The sequence below is a fragment of the Furipterus horrens genome, unplaced genomic scaffold (genome assembly GCF_987537825.1).
Source record: "Furipterus horrens unplaced genomic scaffold, mFurHor1.1.pri manual_scaffold_7, whole genome shotgun sequence".
Taxonomy (NCBI): Eukaryota; Metazoa; Chordata; class Mammalia; order Chiroptera; family Furipteridae; genus Furipterus; species Furipterus horrens.
The window spans coordinates 108,639,218-108,659,859 of record NW_028327177.1 but is presented as its reverse complement, the minus strand read 5'-3'; the positions used below and the strand labels follow the sequence as shown (position 1 = coordinate 108,659,859).

General features: G+C 42.5%; 1 protein-coding gene across 1 annotated transcript in view; it reads left to right on the top strand.

The window, feature by feature from the left end:
* The first annotated feature begins 8,925 nt into the window (after window positions 1-8,925).
* Window positions 8,926-20,642, top strand: part of CLSTN2 (calsyntenin 2) — a 125,165-nt gene continuing 113,448 nt past the window's right edge. Inside the window, exons 1-4 of the mRNA XM_090284936.1 lie at window positions 8,926-8,953; window positions 9,625-9,820; window positions 10,534-10,742; window positions 17,419-17,568. Coding sequence (XP_090141062.1) covers window positions 8,926-8,953; window positions 9,625-9,820; window positions 10,534-10,742; window positions 17,419-17,568 — 583 coding nt within the window. The remainder of the gene's footprint in view (window positions 8,954-9,624; window positions 9,821-10,533; window positions 10,743-17,418; window positions 17,569-20,642) is intronic.

Below are 20,642 nucleotides of genomic sequence, written 5' to 3'. Positions count from 1 at the left end.
AGGATGCAGCCATTAGCCAATGATGTTCGGCAAAGTAAATATGTGTAATCTATGGCTAATAGGTGTGAGATACTTCAAGGAGCCAGATGTTTTTTTAATGACACATAAGACATACATTCAAAACATTTCTGATGATAAAATGATCTCTGCATTTGTCCTCTTCAGTTCTCAAATACACAGTTTGCCAGAAGTGTGTGACTTACTTTTTCTGCAATATAATGACAGTGGTAAGAGCTAACCCCTATAGAACTCACTTCATACTGTTAAGTGCTTTGCTTATGTTAGCTCATATAATCCTTCCAAAAATCAATAATCCTGTGAGGTAACTATTAGTAATATATTCCCATTTTATAGATGAGGCAACAGGCACAGAGGGGTAAATGACTTGTGCAAGGTCACATAGGTAGTTAAGCACAGGTATGGGATTTGAGCCCAGCCTGTCTGACTCCAGAGCCATATTTTTAAACATCCCTGTGTGGATGAAGATCTAGAAACAAAGTTCTCTGTCCTCAGCACTCTGTGGATAGGTCTGCTGGTTACACTCATACAAATGCCACAGCTGTGAGGTAGACAGTAAATTGGGTTGCTCTGCGATTAAAAGTCCTCTGAGAAGTGATGGGTCCTGTTATAAGCATCGGGAACAGGAGGTGGAATTATATGCATGGAAACTATGGTTGATAAAAGCTTTTTGGTCTCATGACCTTTTCATACTTTCAAACATTATTAATGACCCACAAGAGCCTATGTCTATGTGGATTGTACTGAAATGAGAAAAGTCAGTGTTCATGCTGCCTGTCACTACCACAACCAATAACTAGAGACAAGAATTGAATCTTTGTGAGTGCTTTATTCAGATGCCAGAAATCTGAGAAGACAGTGGGTTATGTACCCTAACAGCTGTCTTAACATCTCATCTCAAGCCAACCTTTTTTATAAGGAGAAGAAAAGGGTAGGTAGGGGGTTTAGAATTCTGGAGGAAAAGGTTAATTAGATAAAAGTTGCACTCCAGCGATTTTTCTAGCATCCCTTCATCTGCTGACTAGCAATCCTTCATCTGTGCACTGGTCGGTGGACATTCCCTCCGTGGAGCACAATGGCTCAGGTGCCATCTTGATCATGTTCAGTCCATCTGCAGCACAGGGTTGAATTGTTAGCAGGTATCCTGGAGTCAGGGTGGGTCTGGTCATGCATTCTAGTTCCTGAAACAACAGCTTTCTACACACATTAACTACTAAGCCTATTAACTACAACTAAAGTAAAAAAACTTTAATTCTGGGTTCCCCCATCAATATCTGTCAACAATGATTAGAAATTAAAACTGAGAAACTTTCAAATGCTTATTTCTTAATATATTTTAAAATAACAGTAAATTCATTACAAGTTTAAATATATAATATAATTTGACCAAAAAACACATTTTCCAAAATGAGGGTAGTGCGAGAAGTGGCAACAAGTACATTTTTGCAGTCTATCCCATGTCTGCCTTAATAGAAGACAGCTAGCTCCTCACATCTACTTCCGCCTTCAATCTGTTGTGATGTGTTGCTTAGGTCAAAGTAGGTGAAAAAAAAAAATATGGCCTTACCCAGGTATGTAATTGGAAAAGAGAGGAGTATTTAATCATCTTTTCAGGTAATTATAGATATTCTTTTCTGATAATATACCAGAGCTCCATAAGTAATAGTTTCTTAAAGGTTAGTTACAAATAAAGGATCTGAAATCACATATGAACTAACACACTGCTATTTTAAAATCCATGTATCAATTTTGCACTTTGAATGAGTCCTTCATCCATACAGGGCTACACAACATTATGCATTGGTCATTTGCATACTGATTGATTCATTGTTAAGTAGGTATTTCAAAATTTGACATAATTCATTATATGATATCAATCACATTCATTAATGTCACTCTCCATCTCATTAGAAAAGTATTAAAGTATTGGTTTATTGTCAAATTCACTGTGGCAGACATCAGTTTTCGAAAATGGGAAACTTGGATTTTATTTTTGGCAACAAATGCTACTAGTTCTTTTCCTTGAAATAACAGGCTTACTTTAAAAAAAAAAAAAAGTCCACTACACACTCAAGTTTAAATAAACATAGTTTGTCTCTCAATCATTCTTTTAAGTCAAATTGGCATGTCATGAAGAAAAGGTCCTAGTTCAGCTCCCAACTCATCTGAAATCACACAAATGCCTTTCCTAGAGACAAACCAGCATACTTTGCTTTACAAAGGTGCTTCTGGGTACTTTCCTTTTTGGCACACGGAATATTAAAATAGGCATACTCAAGGATTAAGATATAATGAAATTGTTAATATTTACTACATTAGTAAAGTCATCCTTAAGTACATTTGGCTTTATTTATTTATTTACTTATTTTTATTTGTTTACTTCTCACTGTGACTGAATGTGGCAAAGAATGCAGTTTGGTGCTACTAAGACAACAACACTTTCATTCACCTTTTTTTATACCATTAGTGCCAATATCAACACAATGAAAAAGTCAGATGGTGCCTTAGTGTTAGTAGGATGGTAAGTTTGACTTTGTGGACCCTGCAGAAAGGGTCTTGGGAGTCCCAGTGATACACAGATCGCACTTTGAGAAGCTCTATCCTAGAATATCACAACTGCCCAGTGGCAAACACGTGAAAGAGCAAAGAGAGTGCTAGCTTTAGATTCAAAGGGTCTATGTATCAGTCCTTGATCTGCTCCTTACTAGCAAAGTGACCTTGGGTAAACCACTTAATCTCTCTGAGACTCAGTTTCCTCATCTGAGAAAAGGAATCAACACAATCTGTTGTTTCAGGGTCTTCAAGGATAGGAACAAAATACATTCTAAAAATCAGTTTCAGTGAATTCGTTCATTCATAAATTCCCCCCAGAATCTTACGGGAGGACTTGAGAGACAACTACATTTCTGCTGGTGTGTTGAGAGGTGTGCTGCTGCAGAGGAGGAGGGAACTGTGAAACACAGAGGTGACCGAAGGGCTGGGGCTATTGCCCTCCAACAGGCACTACAGGGGCTCATCTTCTGATCTGGCTCCTCGTGGCGGCTGTTGGTGAAGCTGAGTTCAGCCACCTTAGGCCACGGCCAGTGTTAGATAGCACCCAGAGGTCTCACAGCTGCTGGCCTTATGTCCCCTTTGCTGGTCCAAGGTGCACAGTCATCCAGATGTTGCACTCCCACACACAGTTCCTGGCACACCAGCTCTCCCACCTAAGAAAGCATGTTGGAAAGCAAGATTTTTTTCCCAATATACTTCTTATTTTAGAATAATTTTAGATTTATAGAAAAATTGCAAAGATAATATAGAAAATTACCAAATACTTCCACCTTCCCTTCTCCCCTGTTAACATTTCTTTTTTTAAATGCCCTAAGTTTCTTTTTTTCTTTTATTATATTTTTCCATTACCATTTAGTCCTCTTATACCCCCCCTACAGTTACCATGCTGTTGTCCATGTCCATGAGTCCTTTTTCCTTTTTGCTCAATCCCTCCACCCCTGCCCCCTCTTTAGCTGTCATTCTGCTCTCTATGAGTCTGTCTTATTGTGCTTGTCAGTTCAGTTTGTTCATTAAATTTTACATATGAGTGAAATCATATGCTATTTGTCTTTCTCTGACTGGCTTATTCCACTTAGCATAATGTTCTCCAGGTTCATTCATACTGTCACAAAGGGTAAAATTTTCTTCTTTTTTATAGCTGAGTAATATTTCATTGTATAAAGGTATCATAGTTGTTTTGCCCACTCATCTACTGATGGACACTTGGGCTGCTTCCATAGCTTGGAGATTGTAAATAATGCTTTAGTGAACATAGGAGTGCTTATGTTCTTTCAAATCAGTTCTTTTGATTCCTTCGGATATATTTCCAAAAGTGGGATCACTAGGTCAAAGGGCAGGTTCATTTTTAATTTTTTGAGGTATCTCCAAACTGCTTTCCACAGTGACTATACCAATTTGCATTCCCACCAACAGTGCAAATGGGTTCCCCTTCCTTCACATCCTGGCCAGCACTTGTTTGTTGATTTATTGATGATAACCATTCTGACAGGTGTGAAAAAGTATCTCTTGTGGTTTTAATTTTCATTTCTCTGATGATTAGTGATATTGAGCAACTTTTCATATGTCTACTAGCCATCAGCATGTCCACTTTGGAGAAGTGTCTGTTCAGGTCCATTTTTTAATTGGGTTCTTTGTTTTTTCTGGTATTGAGTTTTGTAAGTTCTTTATAAATTTTGGATATTAACCCCATTCTGTGGGCTATCTTTTTATTTTGTTAATGTCTTCCTTTGCTGTGCAAAATCTTTTTAGTTTGATGTAGTCCCATCTGTTTACTTTTTCTTTTGTTTCCCTTGCCTGGGGAAATATATTCAATAAAATATTGGTACAAGCTATGTCTGAGATTTTGCTGCCTGTTTTCTTCTAGCATTTGTATGGTTTCAGGTCTAACATTTAAGTCTTTAAACCAATCTGAATTTATTCTTCTATGTGGTGTAATAAAGTGGTCTAGTTTCACTTTTCTGTACTTATCTGTCCAATTTTCCCAACACCATTTATTGAATAAACTATGTTAAGCCCATTGTATGGGCATGCTGCCCCTGTTGAATATTAATTAATTGACTTCAAAGGTGTGGGTTTATTTCTGGAGTCTCTATTCTTTTCCATTGATCTCTCTGTCTATTTTTATGCCAGTATCATGCTGTTTTGATTACTATGGCCCTATAGTATAGTTTGATATTAAGTAGCATGATTCCTCCAACTTTGTTCTTCTTTCTCAGGATCGCTATTGCTATGCACAGCCTTTTGTGGTTCCATATAAATTTTTGAAATATTTGTTCTAGTTCTGTGAAATATGTCATAGGAATCTTGATAGGAATTGTGTTAAATCTATAGATTGCTTTGGGTAGTATAGACATTTAAAAGTGATGTTTTTATATGGAAACAATTAAGTCTGGTCTTTCCTTTTTAAGTACATCATCCTCCCACTGCAGTGCTTTATTAATAATAACAAATTCTAGTGACAGCCTTCCCAAAAGATCAAGACAGCCCAATGTGTCACTGACAATGGAAACTGCAGTTTTAAATATTCTTCATTCTCAGGACTCCATCCTGGGACCTTTCTTCCACAGTCTGTCTCTCAACTTGTGGTGTTGTGAATCTGTCATTTGATGTCATTCTGAGTAAAGGAAAACTAAAATTTTAACTTACAGAAGTCCCTCTCTATATCACAGTTCACTTATCATGGCCTGACTGTATTGCGGGATTTTTAAAAATATTATATTTAATTATTTATCGCAGATTTTTTGCTATATTGTGGAATTTTGCAGTACTGTATATGTATGTTGTTAAAGTTACATAGGTTTAAGAGTGTAGAATATGTTTAAGAACATAAGTAGTCTTTATAAAAGTGTGGGAAAGGTTAATAAGGGAGTGGGAAAGGTTAATAAGGGACTGGGAATGGTTTATAAGTGTGTGGGAAGGATTTATAAAGCCTTAAAATATATATAAATACTAAAATAAATGTAAGGTTCCTACTTCACAGATTTTCACCTATCGCAGGGGGGTCTAGAACATAATACCCGCAATAAGTGAGGGAATACTGTATTCGCATGAATTTTACCATTTATCTCTATACTGTGCAATTCCAGTTTTAAATGTAAATATAAGAGCAGTTAAATGCTGTGCAGAATCTCTGAAAATTACAGAATTTGCATTTTGTAGCTCATGTAGCTTACGTGTTAAGTCCTTTAACAGAACAGTGTAAATGCCACGTAAACCAAATTCATCTATTTTTACTTCACTTCTCGATATGTAAATATTCTACTAACACCCTCTACCTTTGGCTTACAGATAGAAAAAATGGTCCAAAAAGAAAAGAAACTATGAGGTTGGGTTGTCTTATTTTTCCTTTTCCTGTATGTCATCATTTTCAGCATAAGTTGCTGGCTGCCACAAAGGACATATCAGGATTCTTCGGTTGATCATATTTTTAAAAATACCCCGTCTTCTGTTTGTGGTCAAAACAATTTTGGTTCAAACAGAAGGGATGGCTTCTTGGGGCTGTCAGCTCTCCGCTTACTCAGTCCTCGGTGTCACATGTTTACTCTGACATCACTGAGTCCCGCTGAACTCCCATGCATCCTGGGTGCACCGGAGTTCTGCGCTCATGGGGCAGTCTGAATGCTATATGTGAACGGGGCAGCAAGGCCCATGAATGTGCATATTGCACCCACCTGTCTGCTCACAACATGCTCTGTCATCCATCAGACCTCATTTACAAAACAAGTTCAAAGATAAAATTATTAAGAATTTCAGGGTAGTGACAGTAGAGATTTAAACCGAGCTCAGGACATGTTTGAGCTGAGCATGGGCCCTGCGGGTCCTCAGGTCACATTCCATGAAGCCTGTCCTGCCCCATTGCCTTTATTCCTGCCACACTGGCCCTGGCCCTGAAGTCCCTTAGCCTGATGTTTCTTCCTGCCGAAGGGCCCTATGGCATGCTGTCCCCACTGCCTGACCCTCAGTTTTCTTCTTCACGACCTGGATATGTTCCTCTTTCTCTTCCTGTGGTCTCAGCTCATCCATCACATCCTTAGGTTAGCCCTGCCTGCCTGCCCAGGCCAGGACTCTCCTAGTACCGATCACTTATCACAATCACCAGTCTTCATTTAGACATGTGATTTTCTGATCGCTTATTTCCCTCCACTGCTGGACTGTCAGAGGCTTATAGGCCAGGCCTGGTCTGGTTTTCTTCATCCCTGTTTCACCAGTTTTGGGCACATAGTCCCTAATTAATATTTATGAGGTGAATGGATGGATTAATAAATGAATGAAAAGTCTTTGCAACCAGAACGCAAGTGTCAGGTGAAGGGGAGGGATAAATGAGGGTGACATGGCTTCCAGGTTTTGTTCTGAGGGGACTAAATCCTGACTCAGTCTGAGCTGGTGAAAACTAAGTGAGCTTGCATTGCCCTTGTTGACTGTCTCTTCTGCTAAGTGATGAGTGCTTTAGGATAAAGTATCCTTATGTTTTAAGGTGTCCAAGTCATTTCCTTTGTGTCTCCAGGCCCTGCATAATGCCTGGCACATAACTCTCAGACGATACAACGTCTATTGAATTGAATTGAGGTGAATTTAGTGAGATGAAAACACGTCGCCCTGAGGTTCACTTCCTTTCCCCCTCCCCTGTGTCTCTTCTCCTGCCTCATCTTTCTCCTTTTCCTCCTTCTTTTCCTGTCTGGTGAAGGATTTCTGAAACTTGGTTTTAATTGTAATCAAATGTTTCCAACAGAAAATTACCCTCTTTTATTTTTGGTTTAACTGGACGCTTCAAAGAGAAATGGTCTGATTGGTCTTATAATCATGGCAGTGGCTGGCGCTTCAGAGAATGCCCCAGAACCAATCTGAACACATTCGGTAGTAATATTCCTATATTGGCATTGATCTCTGGATAGAATCACAGGGCAGGCACTTTAGACACTCATCCATTTAACCCCAGATAATTCACAGCAGAAGTAACAGGAATGAGATGAAGCCTGTCCTCCTGCCCTGAGGGCTGCAGAGTAGTTTTGTCAGAGATGCCGTGCGATCCTGAGCAACAGCCGGTGTAATGGGAACCGGCCTTCTTGTTAGAGCCTGGCCCACAACCTGTCTATATTATCCATTACTCCACAACTACATTTGAGAAATGGCCAGGAGGGGATATAGTGAAAATGGAGTGTTCATAATGAAATTAAAGATCAATGAAATAATAAAAATCAAAAGCCTAAGGGTAAGTTTGTTATTGATCGATCATCTCAGAAAACCTTGTTAGTAAGAGATCAGGGCATGCTTCCTGTATGTAAAATGGGGGATTTCTTCCCTGAGCGAGGCTTGAATGGGAATACAGAATGTGACAGGACGCGATCCCTGCAGTGGTCCTATGGAAATTATGGGGCTGCTGAGAGGTGGTGCAGTGGAGTAGTAAGGGCCGAGACTTAGAAGTCAGCCATAGGTGGGCTTTCCACCAACTTTAGCTCTGTGACCTTGACCGAGTAATGACCTCTCTCATCCTTTTTTTTTTTTTTTTTTTTTTTAATTTGTGTGAACTGGTATATAACATCTGCCTTGCATATTTGTTCTGAAGATTGAATGAGGTCTCCTGGGTGGAGGCATAAAGCTCGGTACCTGGTATAGAGCAGGCATGTTATCCATCCCTTCTTCCCACAGTGTCACTTTGGAACAGCTGGGCAGGTGCCTGGTCACCCTGAGAGTGAGGGCCCCCTAACACTGGGTACTCTAGGTGCCTCCCAGTGGTTCCAGCAGAGCATCTGGAGCAGTGTCAGACCAGGGTTAGGGTATCTCAGGATCGATGCCCTCCTCCCAGCACTGCTTCCTGGACCATTTACATAATTGAGACCCAGAGAATCAATATAATTTGACTACATCAGTGATAAGGGGAAAACCTAGATTGTGAATCCAGATCTCTGGCCTCTAAGCCTGCATTTTACTCTCCAGCAGCCTATAGCTGAACTCTTTGCTGCCCATGCCACATGACCCTCACATGCCCCTTTGCACTCTGAAAGGTCTTTCTGGACATCTAGACATTGTCTCCCCAAGTCTGAAAACTCCCTCAATACAGGAAAGAGAGCATGTTTCAAATTTTCAGCACTTTTCAAGGCATACAATACAAAGCTGACTTGCAGTCAGGGTTCAAGAAACAAATATCCATCAATTGAGACAAGAAAGATATTTTCATAGCCTTATCACTTTATGCAGAGAAATAGTTATAATATACATTAATCCAGCTGAAGGAGAGAAAAGCATTAATTTCACAACATGATCAGCCCTTTAGGAAGTAGCTTCCCAGGCTCCCCAGGGATTCTGGAACTCACATAGACTCACCCCCGTTATTTTGATAGAAAATTGCAACTTGGAATGGTGGCCCTCTCCCCACAGGAAAGTGGTGAGTGGAGAGACATAGAGGGGGCTGGGGAAATGTGGCTGCAGAAACGTAGGGTGTTTAAACCAAGAACAAAGGACAGAAGACAACAGTACAGCTCATGTTTAGCAAGCAAACATATTGCCTGGGGATCCTGTTAAAATTCAGACTCTGACCCAGGAGGACAGGGTGGGACCTGGGCATCTGTATTCTAACAAGCTGCCAGGGGATGCTCATATTGCTGGTCCACAGAGCACACCTTCAAGTAGCAAGGATTTGGTCACAGAACAAAAGACTGGGAAGGCTTTGGCCTTTTCCTCCTTTCCTCTGCAGTCATTTGTCTTTTGACTGTGGGCAATTTTTAATCTCAGGCTGGGCAGAGGGCAAGCAGGAAACCTGCTCACAAAAGTAGGAAACCAGGATCATCAGCCAGCTCCCTGGCACATGACTGTCCCCATTTTTTCTCCCAGATACACTTGATGGGTGACATTTTCATGCGTGAAACACTTTAGTTTTACCATCCATGAAATGAACGTCTTGGTCTCGGTCTCTGGAAGCCTCTTCTGGCTTGACAGTTCTCTGCATGGGGGAAATGATCTGGAGGTGTTAGCTTTGCAAATCTGGTCCAATGGAAGTTCTGCGTTCAGTCTGGCAGGTCTCGGGATCCCCACTCACTGTCTTTCATCCTTCTGCAGGGGAGATTTGTGCGTTCAAGATCCATGGCCAGGAGCTGCCCTTTGAGGCCGTGGTGCTCAACAAGACCTCTGGAGAGGGCCGGCTCCGTGCCAAGAGCCCCATCGACTGTGAGCTGCAGAAGGAGTACACGTTCATCATTCAGGCCTACGACTGTGGCGCAGGGCCCCGGGAGATGGCCTGGAAGAAGTCGCACAAGTGAGTCACCTGACACAGCTCCCTGAATTCCCTCCCATTCCCACCCACCCATCTCTGTTACACTACCCTTCAGATATGTGCACCCAGTGGTCACACCATGGTGCTCCAGCCTGCAAACTGCTGGTCAGTTCTCTAGACCACTACAGGCATCGGCACTGACTACTGTTGATGCCTGAAATTCTCTACCCTCTGCTTCCCAGGGAGATAGTCCTGTTCCACCGTCAGAACTGAATTCAGGTTCTGTGAGCCAGCCCAACTCTGCAGACCTAGCTGGGGCCTTTCCCTGGGTTTCTGCCATGCCATGTGCTTCTCTCTGTCCCAGCCCTTTTCATTTTGAGCTGTAACTCCCTCCGTTACAGAGTTTGACTCAGACTAACACAGACTAAGAGCGGTGAAGTTCTTACTCAATGGAGGAGTGAGTAAATCAATGAAGGGATGAATAAGGGAAAGGAGAGACAATCAAGGGGAATGTTGCTGCCTGATCCTGGGTGACAAGGAAGTTTAAAGAATGAGAAAGAGTTTCTCTGGGGGTAGATTCATTACAGGGATCAATGAGAGGGAGGACAGAGCACTCAGGCAACCACCACCATGACTGGCTTGCAGTTTCCCCATTTTCTTGGCATTGGGGCCTGAGTCGGTGCCTGTGGGAGGTGAAGAGGATGGTATGATTCTTTCTTTACCACCATCTCTTCTTTTTCTGTGTGTGGTTCCAGGGCTGTGGTCCATATCCAGGTGAAGGATGTCAATGAGTTTGCTCCCACCTTCAAAGAGCCAGCCTACAAGGCTGTGGTGACTGAGGGCAAGATCTACGACAGCATCCTGCAGGTGGAGGCTGTTGACGAGGACTGCTCCCCCCAGTACAGCCAGATTTGCAACTATGAAATTGTCACGACCGATGTACCCTTTGCCATCGACAGAAATGGTGAGTGTCCTAAGAGGACCCTAGTGGGGGGCAGGGAAACCACCCCCCACCCACCCCCTTTCCAAAGGCCAGGTGAGGGCCTGAATATACTCCGCAGGTGATGCCTCCCTTGCTATCCCTCGTCTGGGCTCTGGAACCCAGAACTCAGTCCTGCACTAGAGGGAATGACCTGCTAGTAATGTCAGGTATAAAACAGCCCTCCGCAAGACACCTACTCAGCCCTGACTGGTGTAGCTCAGTGGATTGAGTGCCAGCCTACAGACCAAAGGGTTGCTGGTTTGATTCCAAGTTAAGGCCCATGTCTGAATTTCAGGCCAGGTCCCCAGCTGGGTGTGCAAGAGACAACCACACATTGATTTTTCTCTCCCACTCTTTTTCTTTCTCTTCCCCTCTCTCTAAAAATAAATTTAAAAAAAAATTCTTTTTTAAAGAGACCTACTCAATGAGCTGCAGACAGGTTGATTTTCTGATAGGACTTTTCAGTTGTCATCCAGATGTGAGTCATGCCATCAGCTCAGCCATGTCCTTGTCCCTTTCCTATATAACCAGCTGTAATACTACCCCACCACAATAATCTGCTTCCTGCTCCTAAACAAAGAGATGCTGAAAGAGAAGGTGGAGATTTCTGAAACCCTTCTAAGCTGCAGATCCATTCAGGAATCTTTAAAGCTCTTGCCAATGCCCTTTGAGAATTTCTACCCTAGTGAGAATGAAGGATGAAAGGACCCTCCACAACACCCTAATCGCAACTGAATTGCTGAACTTTAGATGGTCCTAATAAAGCCATTTGAATATTTCACCACCATTAATTAAAATCTCATTGTAAGTGTAAACATGACAGTCAGAGGCCAAATCAATTCAACCCACTTTAACTCTAATTTTCAATAACTTGATATCAATCAAATGATAATTATTTGCCAAGTATATTATTTAATTATTAGCATGAGTGTGTGGGTACATGTATATTATCACACTTTGTTTCAAATAGAATTTAAGTACTACACAAAGACTCCAATGTTTCAAACCTGAAGTTCATCCACTCTATAAATACAGGGGTGGGAAAAAGTAGGTTTACAGTTAGGAGCATGCAGAACACAGAGTTTATTCTTGTATTATTACTTATTTACCATTGTATTATTTATTTATATTTCCACTTTAAGCCTAATTTTTCCACTCCTGTATTTTCTGAGTGGCCAGCACAGTGCTAATAACTGGGAATGGAGATAGAGAAGAACCAAAAACAGACATGGTCCTGCCCACATGGAGCTTACCATTCAGTGGGGAAAAAAATCAAAATAAAAGATACAAAGTCAGGTGGCATCAAGGGTGAGGCTGGTATGCAAAGCATGCCATGAACCTGAGTTGGAGAATAAATTAGCTCTGAGCCTCCTTGTAGGCTGCACCTAAAGGGAAGTACCACCAGTCACCTGCTTGCAAGTTGTCAGTGCTTCCAATGCTTCTTGATGTTGAGACCAGGGAGAAACTTACCCTATGACATTGTCTTCTGCATCCTGAGAACGGCAGCAGATTCCAGAGAGGATGGGAACCAAGGAGAAACCTTCATCCCTGACCTCCAGTAGTTTGTGGTGCGTCTTGTAAGGGGAAATCAAAATTCCTAACACAAGCAAATGAGTACTAAGGCAGTTTCCTTATAAAATGTTAAAACACATGGAAATGACAGTTTCACACCGGGACACCACTGGATGCTAATTGTGTGGGACACAAGATCAGTGCACAAGAAAGTAAGGGAGGAAATACTAAACTTCAATTAAAGTTTGGTTCAGGACTAAGACCTAGGCAATTTCAACTAGTAAAGCTCTCTGATAGCTTTTTCTGTCGACAGGTGGCCCATCTCGGCCACACAGACACACATCTCACAACAACACACGCACACAAACACTCGCACGTGCCATTTCATAAAATATAAAACAATTCTTTTGTATTTTTCTGTTCCCCTATGATCAGCTGTTCAGTGTGTGTCCACAAGAACTTTGGCATTTGGGGAATGACAAGTCTCTGATGAAGAGCAGGACTAGAGAAGGAGGTCTCTGGGATGAGTGGTCAAGCTCCCCTTGACCTCCTGCCTTGGTTCTGGAGAGCCACAGACCAAAAGGAGATGCGATGCAAATTCTTTCATTAGAGGGTAGACTGCCCCAGTCATGAAGATAATTACTCACCTTGATGAGCCATTTCACTAACATATGCCAATTTATTTCCCTAGCTGTCTCATTAAAAGTGAGTAATGGTTCTTTGCCAGGCCTCTGCCTCCAACACTGGTTTACAATATAAGATGAAGAGGAGAGTGGGCATTCCCAGGAAGTGTGGTTTACCAAAGTAGTTCTCCAAGTAATGAAGGCAGGACCTAGGGGCAGACACAGAAATGGCTCCTATTCTAATGAGCTTCCCAATTGCCCCTTATCCATCACTCTTCTGGTGACCTTACAGGCTCCTTGAAGAAGTTCTTTGCATGCCCATCAGAAGAAGTACTGTTAAGTTTGGGCCCACTCATTGAGCCCTCACGGCTTCAGGTAGAAGGCTCCTGGCCCCTCCAATTTCCATGCTTTCACTTGTGGGTAAAGAAGGCGAGCAGGGCAGCAGGGAGGATAGAAGACAACACGCAGTCAGAATGGCCTGTCTTCACTGAAGGCTCGACCTCTTCCAACAGAGGCTCTCAGCCTCCCTCCACTGTGAAATCATGGCAGTAATAATCCCTGCTTCACTGTGGGGTCGTGAGGCCTCAGGGAGAGGCAGTGCCTGCGGATAATACTTGCAGGGTACGTTGCACATAGGGAGTGCTCCATTCACAGTGCCGTGATTATTAGATAGTCACCTGGCTGATTGGGACATGCAGGTTATTCCCTCACTCCCCATGGATTTCCAGGCTGAAATTATGAGCAGGTAACTCTGAACTGGTGACATCACTCCATCTTGGGAACTCCTAGGTTTGTTTCAGATGGCTGCCAGCGCCGCATCTTCTGGCACTTGGTTGGTCTCTCAAAGATTGGTGGAGCCTAGATGCTCATTTCCATTAAATAGGTGGAAAAACTGAATTCTAAAGCATAAAGAGCTTGCCTAACAGTGCCTGCCACACAGCTGGCAGAGTTGGGACCAGAGCCCACATCCCCTGAGTGCTGGCCCCAAGGCCTTTCCACCAGTGATATCACTGTCCTTAATGATATTTGACAGGAATGCATGGCAATGATGTTTAAGTTCAAAAACACAAAGTTGTGTTTATGTGTGGGTGCTAGGGTTTGGGTAGATCTTTGACAAGTTACGTGAACCTTGTCTCAGATCCTCACCGGTAAAATGAGAATTAAATACGTTGTCTGTGTAAGGGGGGTGGGTATACTGCAAACCAGGCACTCACCATAGTGTGGGCACAAGCCATACTCAACCACATTTGAGAATGACCACAGAGGGTAGCAGCAGGGGTCCCAACAATACCCTCTCACCACTGGACAGACTTTTCTATTTCTCAAGGGGCCATTTGGTCTCAGCTGAGCTCTGTCAGCAGGCTGCCCTGGTGAGTAATGGCGCTCTGACACCTCTGAGTGGAGTGGGTCTTAGAGTCTGCTTATTCTTAACCTAAATGAAAACACTTCTCTTCCACGGGACTAGGAAAGTAACACATACCCTTTGTGGGAAATTTGGAAAGCATAGGAAAGTATGAAGAAGGAAATAAGTCACATGTAATCCCATGAAAGATAACCACTAATAAAATAAATTTAAAAAAAAACAAACCACTATTGACATTTTACCAGTGGATTTTTTTATGACTTTTTAAACAAAAGTATGGCTACATGTTTCTTGCTTTTCTTTATCCTCCCATTTTTACTTAACATTTGATTATACGGATCTTTTACATCCTTAAAAACACTTCATAATTAACACTTCTTTGTGTTGAACAACATTCTGTCGCATGCACAGACTTATACATAGCTCTTCCTTTACTATCAGACATGCAGTTTCTTTACTATTTTTCAATGTAATAAACAATGCTGATATGGACATATTTTTACCTGTATTTGCAATTTTTCACAATAAATATCTGAAACTTCTATCATTTTTCTGGAATCAATTTTTAGATGTGGAATTGCATGCCCAAAAGTTATGAATAATTGCAAAGTGACTGGCTTGTATAGCTTTCCAAAAGGATTGCTCCAATTTAAACTCCATCGGAAGGCGTGTGCAGGTCACTGTGTCTGTCTTACTGCCTCCCCCTCCCAACCTGAGTTTTAAAAAATTACCTTCACCAACATGCAAGGTAGGTACTGATTGTTCTTTGAGAGTTAGCTACCCAGGTTCATTTGGACAGGAGAATAGGCCCAGGGGCAGCTGTTTACCTGGGTTACCTGTGGACTATGTTCTCCTAAGACAGACATAGTAGGATAAGTCATTTAAATGTAAGGAGAAAAAAATAGAATTGTAACAGAAGTGAAATGTATGCCTTCTTCTGAGCTATCAAAAAATTTTAACTGGGTGTCTTATCCAGACATTACTCTCCCCCACACAATGATTGGGCACAATATTCTACTCTTGTTTTGACCTAACACTGCAGAGTCTATTCTCTGAATCTCATCCTCACATGCATGAAGTTGGTGGTGGCGGAGAAAGTAAATTAGTTTCTCAGACAGTTTCATTAAGAGAGTTTCGGAAGAGGAGCTGCAACAGATTGAGGCAAGGGTTGCCGGCTTGTGTGTTTATTTTTCTAGCACAATCAATAGTATTTGGTCTGCTTAATGTCCCACGGATTGTAAACCCTAAGCCTTCCTCTTTGAAGAGACATATCTTTTGAGAGCCATTTAACTTTAAAGAAAGAGAAAGTTAAGACTTTTTGTTGAAAATTCAATTGGATGTTGCTGAAACTTCCTTCTGGTTATATTATGATGTCGCCACCTGACAGAATTCCTCCCCTGTGATAACTGTAACCACAAACTAGTTTGTTAACAGAACCTGGAGAGAGTGTTACCAACCTGATACCAAGCCATCCCAGACCTGTGCGGGCCCCCAGCTAGACTGAAACCAATATTTGGGGAAAAATAAAAGGGATTCTGAACACCAGCCGCAAGGCTAAAAATACTTCAAATCCATTTTTATTCAGAGATTTTTGACTGGCTTTGTTAAAGTAAATTTAACTTCAAATCCACTGCTACAGTTGCATTTTTAGAAACAGTTCAGAGCAGATAGCAGAACAAATGGTTCCACTTCTTGGCCCAGTGTCTCAGGCAGCTTGGTCTCCCCTCCTCATCACCATGGCCACTGCCTGCTCGTGTGCACTCCCATTGGAGCACCTGCTCATGGCCTAGTACTGTTTAATGTTGGGTGATTGGTGGATCAACTTTCCCAACGTTTAAAATATGTGACTTTCCTGATTCCCAAACTTTCATGCCTTATTCCCTGTTGTCACAATTGACATGAACAATATCGTCGGCAGCCATCCGTCTCGAGAGACGATGGTGTAGCTTCTTAAGAGTCTATCTGCACCGCCGAGAATGGCTGTGCAGTCCGACTCGGGAGTGACACGGTATCTGTCTCCTCCCGTGTTGAATCGACATCTTGCGATGACGCTGGAGTGTCCTCTCCAGTGAAGCTGAAGCTACAGAGCCTGGGCAGGGTGATATGGAGGGTCTGCTGTTGCCCATGCAGCAGACCAGAAACTCATCAGATAGTTTTCCCTTAGTTTGGATAAAAATCTAAAAATATGCCTGAGTCAGCCATTCCATGTTTGTTTATTTGCTTGTTAGTTGTTGGGTTTTTTTTTTAATTTCCATTTTCTTAATTTCACTTCTGCTAAAGGATGATGATAACATTTTGTGTTCCAATTTGTTGTCAGTTCCACCATCAGAAAAAAAATGCAAGAATGAAATTACTTTCAACAAAGGAAGACTTTAATCTCTTGGAATCAAAAACTAAAAATTATTACATGCATATTGGGCCTATATTAGTTTCTTGAAACTAGAATTGTATTTTAGCAAAAATAATCTATTAAAATTTTCCTTGTTAATTATCAAATATTTGTTTCCAAATCATAATAGTAAACCCACAAGGATAAAAATACACAAATGGCGCATAAAAACTGTTTCGTCTTTCTTGGAGAAAAAAAATGTCTTTGCCACCAGGGCAAGGAATCTGTTATTCTGTGTAGCTTTGGAAGGGAGGTCACACGTTTTCTTATTGATTTTACTTCCTATTTGGTAGCAAAATAATGTGAAAAGAGGTGGTGAACTTTCCTGGCAATGAGCCCAGATGTTAAAAAATATGTGTCAGGACAATTCTGAATTCCATCTTTTTCCCAGAGATTTTATGGCAGATGAGTTCCACACCTTACTTACATCAGGGGACACAGCCACAGGGGGCTCTTTAAGAGAGAGTTTTCCAACAATCCAACCCATTATTTACAAACACAAACCAGTTAGATTCCAAATGTGTGCTTGGAATTTCAAAGCATCCCTGTCCTGCAGCTGAGGTGGCTTTATTCAACCGATCCTGAAAATCTGTCGCTCAAATACAAGCAGGCAGCACATGAAAACTATGCCCCATTTGCTCCTGTTTTTACAAAGGGACTGGGAAGACGGTAATTTCATTCTGGTGAAGGTTGGAGGAGTGGAGAAGGGATTTTGAAGAATTGCAGTGTGTTTAACTTGATTGAAACCATTTTGAATATCTGTGTCCTCAGGCAACATCAGAAACACTGAGAAGCTGAGCTATGACAAGCAACACCAGTACGAGATGCTGGTGACTGCCTACGACTGTGGACAGAAGCCGGCTGCTCAGGACACCCTAGTGCAGGTGGACGTGAAGCCAGTTTGCAAGCCTGGTTGGCAAGGTGGGCCTACTTTTATCAGTCCTGTGGAGCAAAGGCAGCTTGACCTGGTGTATAGAAGCTGCTGCTAGACCTATCCTCAAATCATCACAACATGTAGCTAGAGGGATTTTTAAAGTGCAGTCTGTCTGGCAAGAAATAGAACAGTTTGTTTATTTTCACAACTCCTAGGGGATATATCGTCCCCATTTTACAGGTGAGAATGTTCAAGGTAACTTGTCTAACAAAGTGCCCAGTTTGTCCAGTGTGCTCTTTCTCAAATCTCATGACATCTTTGGATCAATAGTAATTATTCACACTGCTCAGCAGAAATGGCCAGCAAGCCTGTTCCCTTGATCGCAGCATGCTGATTCTAGGTTGTGCCTTTCAGTTGCTGCATTGTTCCTCAGCCCCCAGAGAGCGTGCGCACAGAGGCCATCCAGGCAGAGGTTGGAGATCCAGAAGCCAGCCTCCAGATTCAGGGCTTTCTGAAATGTTGGCTCTGGGAATGGCAAAACAATGGCCTTAGACAGAGGTGGATTTCTGTGCTAGTTTAGAACTTCTAGGGTGCAGGGACAGAACAAAGTTTCACATTACTCTTAGGCAGTGGAGGCTTATCACTGAGCTAAGGGGAAGCAAGAAGCTAAGGCCAGCTATGTAGATGGATCTTACAGAGAATTGGATGGCTTATGGAATATGTAACAACAGTTCTAGTGGTGACATCAATAGTTCCGGTGGCAGGGCAGGGAGGCTAGAGTATCTCTGTGCCACCATTTTGGTTGCTTGATGGCTCTTGTTTCTGCTTCATGGGCTGATGCTATAGTAGGCTACTGCTTATTCACAACCAAGTGCTTCGTGGAGTCCTCCACTTTGTGGCTTCTATTTATTGCCTTTTCTTGGTGTGTTTTTAAGCTTTAGACCCCCTGTTATATTATATTCTTATTCTCTCTCTCTCTCTCTCTCTCTCTCTCTCTCTCTCTTCCCATCTCTCCCTCCCTCCCTCTCTCTCATCTCTATTCTCTCATCTCTCTCTCTATCTCTTTGTAGAGGGTGGGGGTATCTTTCATTCTTACATTTCTTCAGAGAGGATGTGATTAGCTGTGATAGTCACTCACATGCCTATAGGGCAGCTGATGCCAGACCACCATATAGACTCTGAATGGCTGCCTTTTAGTCAGACATTTATTCCTAACCCAGTTTATCAGGGCTGAATCAGTAAGACCTCATATGCCTGTGGTCACTTCTCTCAGGGGGCAGCTCTCAAAGTCCCCCTCCCCAGCACAACCTATTCCCTTAATCTTTCAACTAGAAAGATGAGAGACATAATTAAACTAACCTCTGGACAGAGTTAGAGTCATTTGCATTTGAACAAAGTAGAGAAGATGAGTTCAGTAGATACATGTTTGTGTCAGTCTATTTAGGATGAAGCAAGAAACAGAGAAAGAGGGACAAGCCAGAGTGGGAGGCTATGTGTTCCCAACCTCAGGAAGCCTGGGCTCTGGTTGGGGATAACTCGCTAGACCTGAAGGACTCTGAGGGGAAGGTTCTGTCTTTCTTGTTCATCGCTGAATCCTCAGGCTCAGCACATGTCTGACCTAAATGGTAGGTGCTCAAGAAATAATCATCAATGAATAAATGAGCAAATGAGTGAATGGATGAATGAGCTATCTGAGTAAAGAAGAGCTCACCTTGTTTTATTTTAACTTATAAGGACTGGCCCCAGTGAAGGTCTAGCTTTTGAAGAGAAAGACTGGAAAGGATATAAAATCTTTCTAAGCATGAAATAAGCTCACAGTGGGGTTTTAAGTGGGAAAAGCAAAACAAAACCTTATCTGGGGAATGGTCCCAATAGTTTTTGTCTTTGATAAATGAGACCCCTGTGATTTGGGATTACATTTTTGTAACTATATTTAAATGTAATTTTCTAACAGAGTTGGTGCTTGTTTCAGTGTTAAATGTATACAAAGAAAAATATTATAATACTGTTCAGTTATGTGTGTGAAGACTGAGTGGGGCACCTCCCCTCCGATGCTGTTTTTGGCTCTAGACATTGGTTTCCTGAAGGCGGAGACTGTGCCCACTCATTGCTGTGTCTCCAGCACTCAGCACAAGGCCAGGCACAGTGCAGGGATTGGCAAGTGTTGAATGGACAATTGAATGAAAAACTTTCCATGGAACAGGAAGAAGAGGGAAGCAGCAACTCCATGCATCAGTGCACCATGTCAGGCAAAGTGAGTTAAGCTTGTGTACCATCAGAATCAACTACTTTATGGTGGCTTCCTTGCCTAAGTAAGCCAGCCTTTGGTGACTGAAGCTGACATTGGATTCTGTATCACGCCCCTCCTCCCTCCAGCTTACCACTTGAGGCAGTCATTAAGTCTCTCTCCCCAACTATTGACCCACCAGGCTTTCAGATCATGGGTCCTCCAGGTTCTCATATATGTGTGGCAGTGGTCAAAGTGCCTTCCTGACATCCCTATTCCAGCCTCCAGATCTGGAGAAAAACTCCTCTCCTTTCAGTATGCTGGTCCACTTTATTCCTACACTTGGGCAGCCCCCATCTCTGACCAGTGCATCTTGGGGCCTGTTCTCTATTCTGCCCTTGGCCAGGGCTGCAGCTTTTTAGCTTAACCTACACCTTTCTTTAGGGACAAGCAAACCACTTCTGGTCCCAGATGTGTGTTTCTTATTCAGTCCCCTCTCCCAGGTTTGTAGGGCAAACTGGAATGAGCCATGTTTTACTGGTCTTCTTTGCTAACTGCAGATGAAGCAGGCTGCCCCTGACTGGGAGAATTTGTAGATCCTAGGCTGAAGGACTGACTCTTCTTGAAGCAGGTGTTGCCTGAATCTTGCACAGTGTAGAATGGAAGAGGAAACCAGAAAGGGAAGGCCATTCAGGGCACCAGTGAAAAATACAAGGGAGCCAGTCTGGCTTGGGTCGGGACTGGGGAGAAGCAGGTAGAATAGGGTGAGTGGCCAAGATTATGAATGCCAGGGTGAGGAGCTGCGATAATCCCCAAGCTCCTCAGACTCAGTTGTGAGGGATAGGTCTGCAGGCATGTGCCAGGCATAACTGTCCATAACAGAGGTGCCTCCCT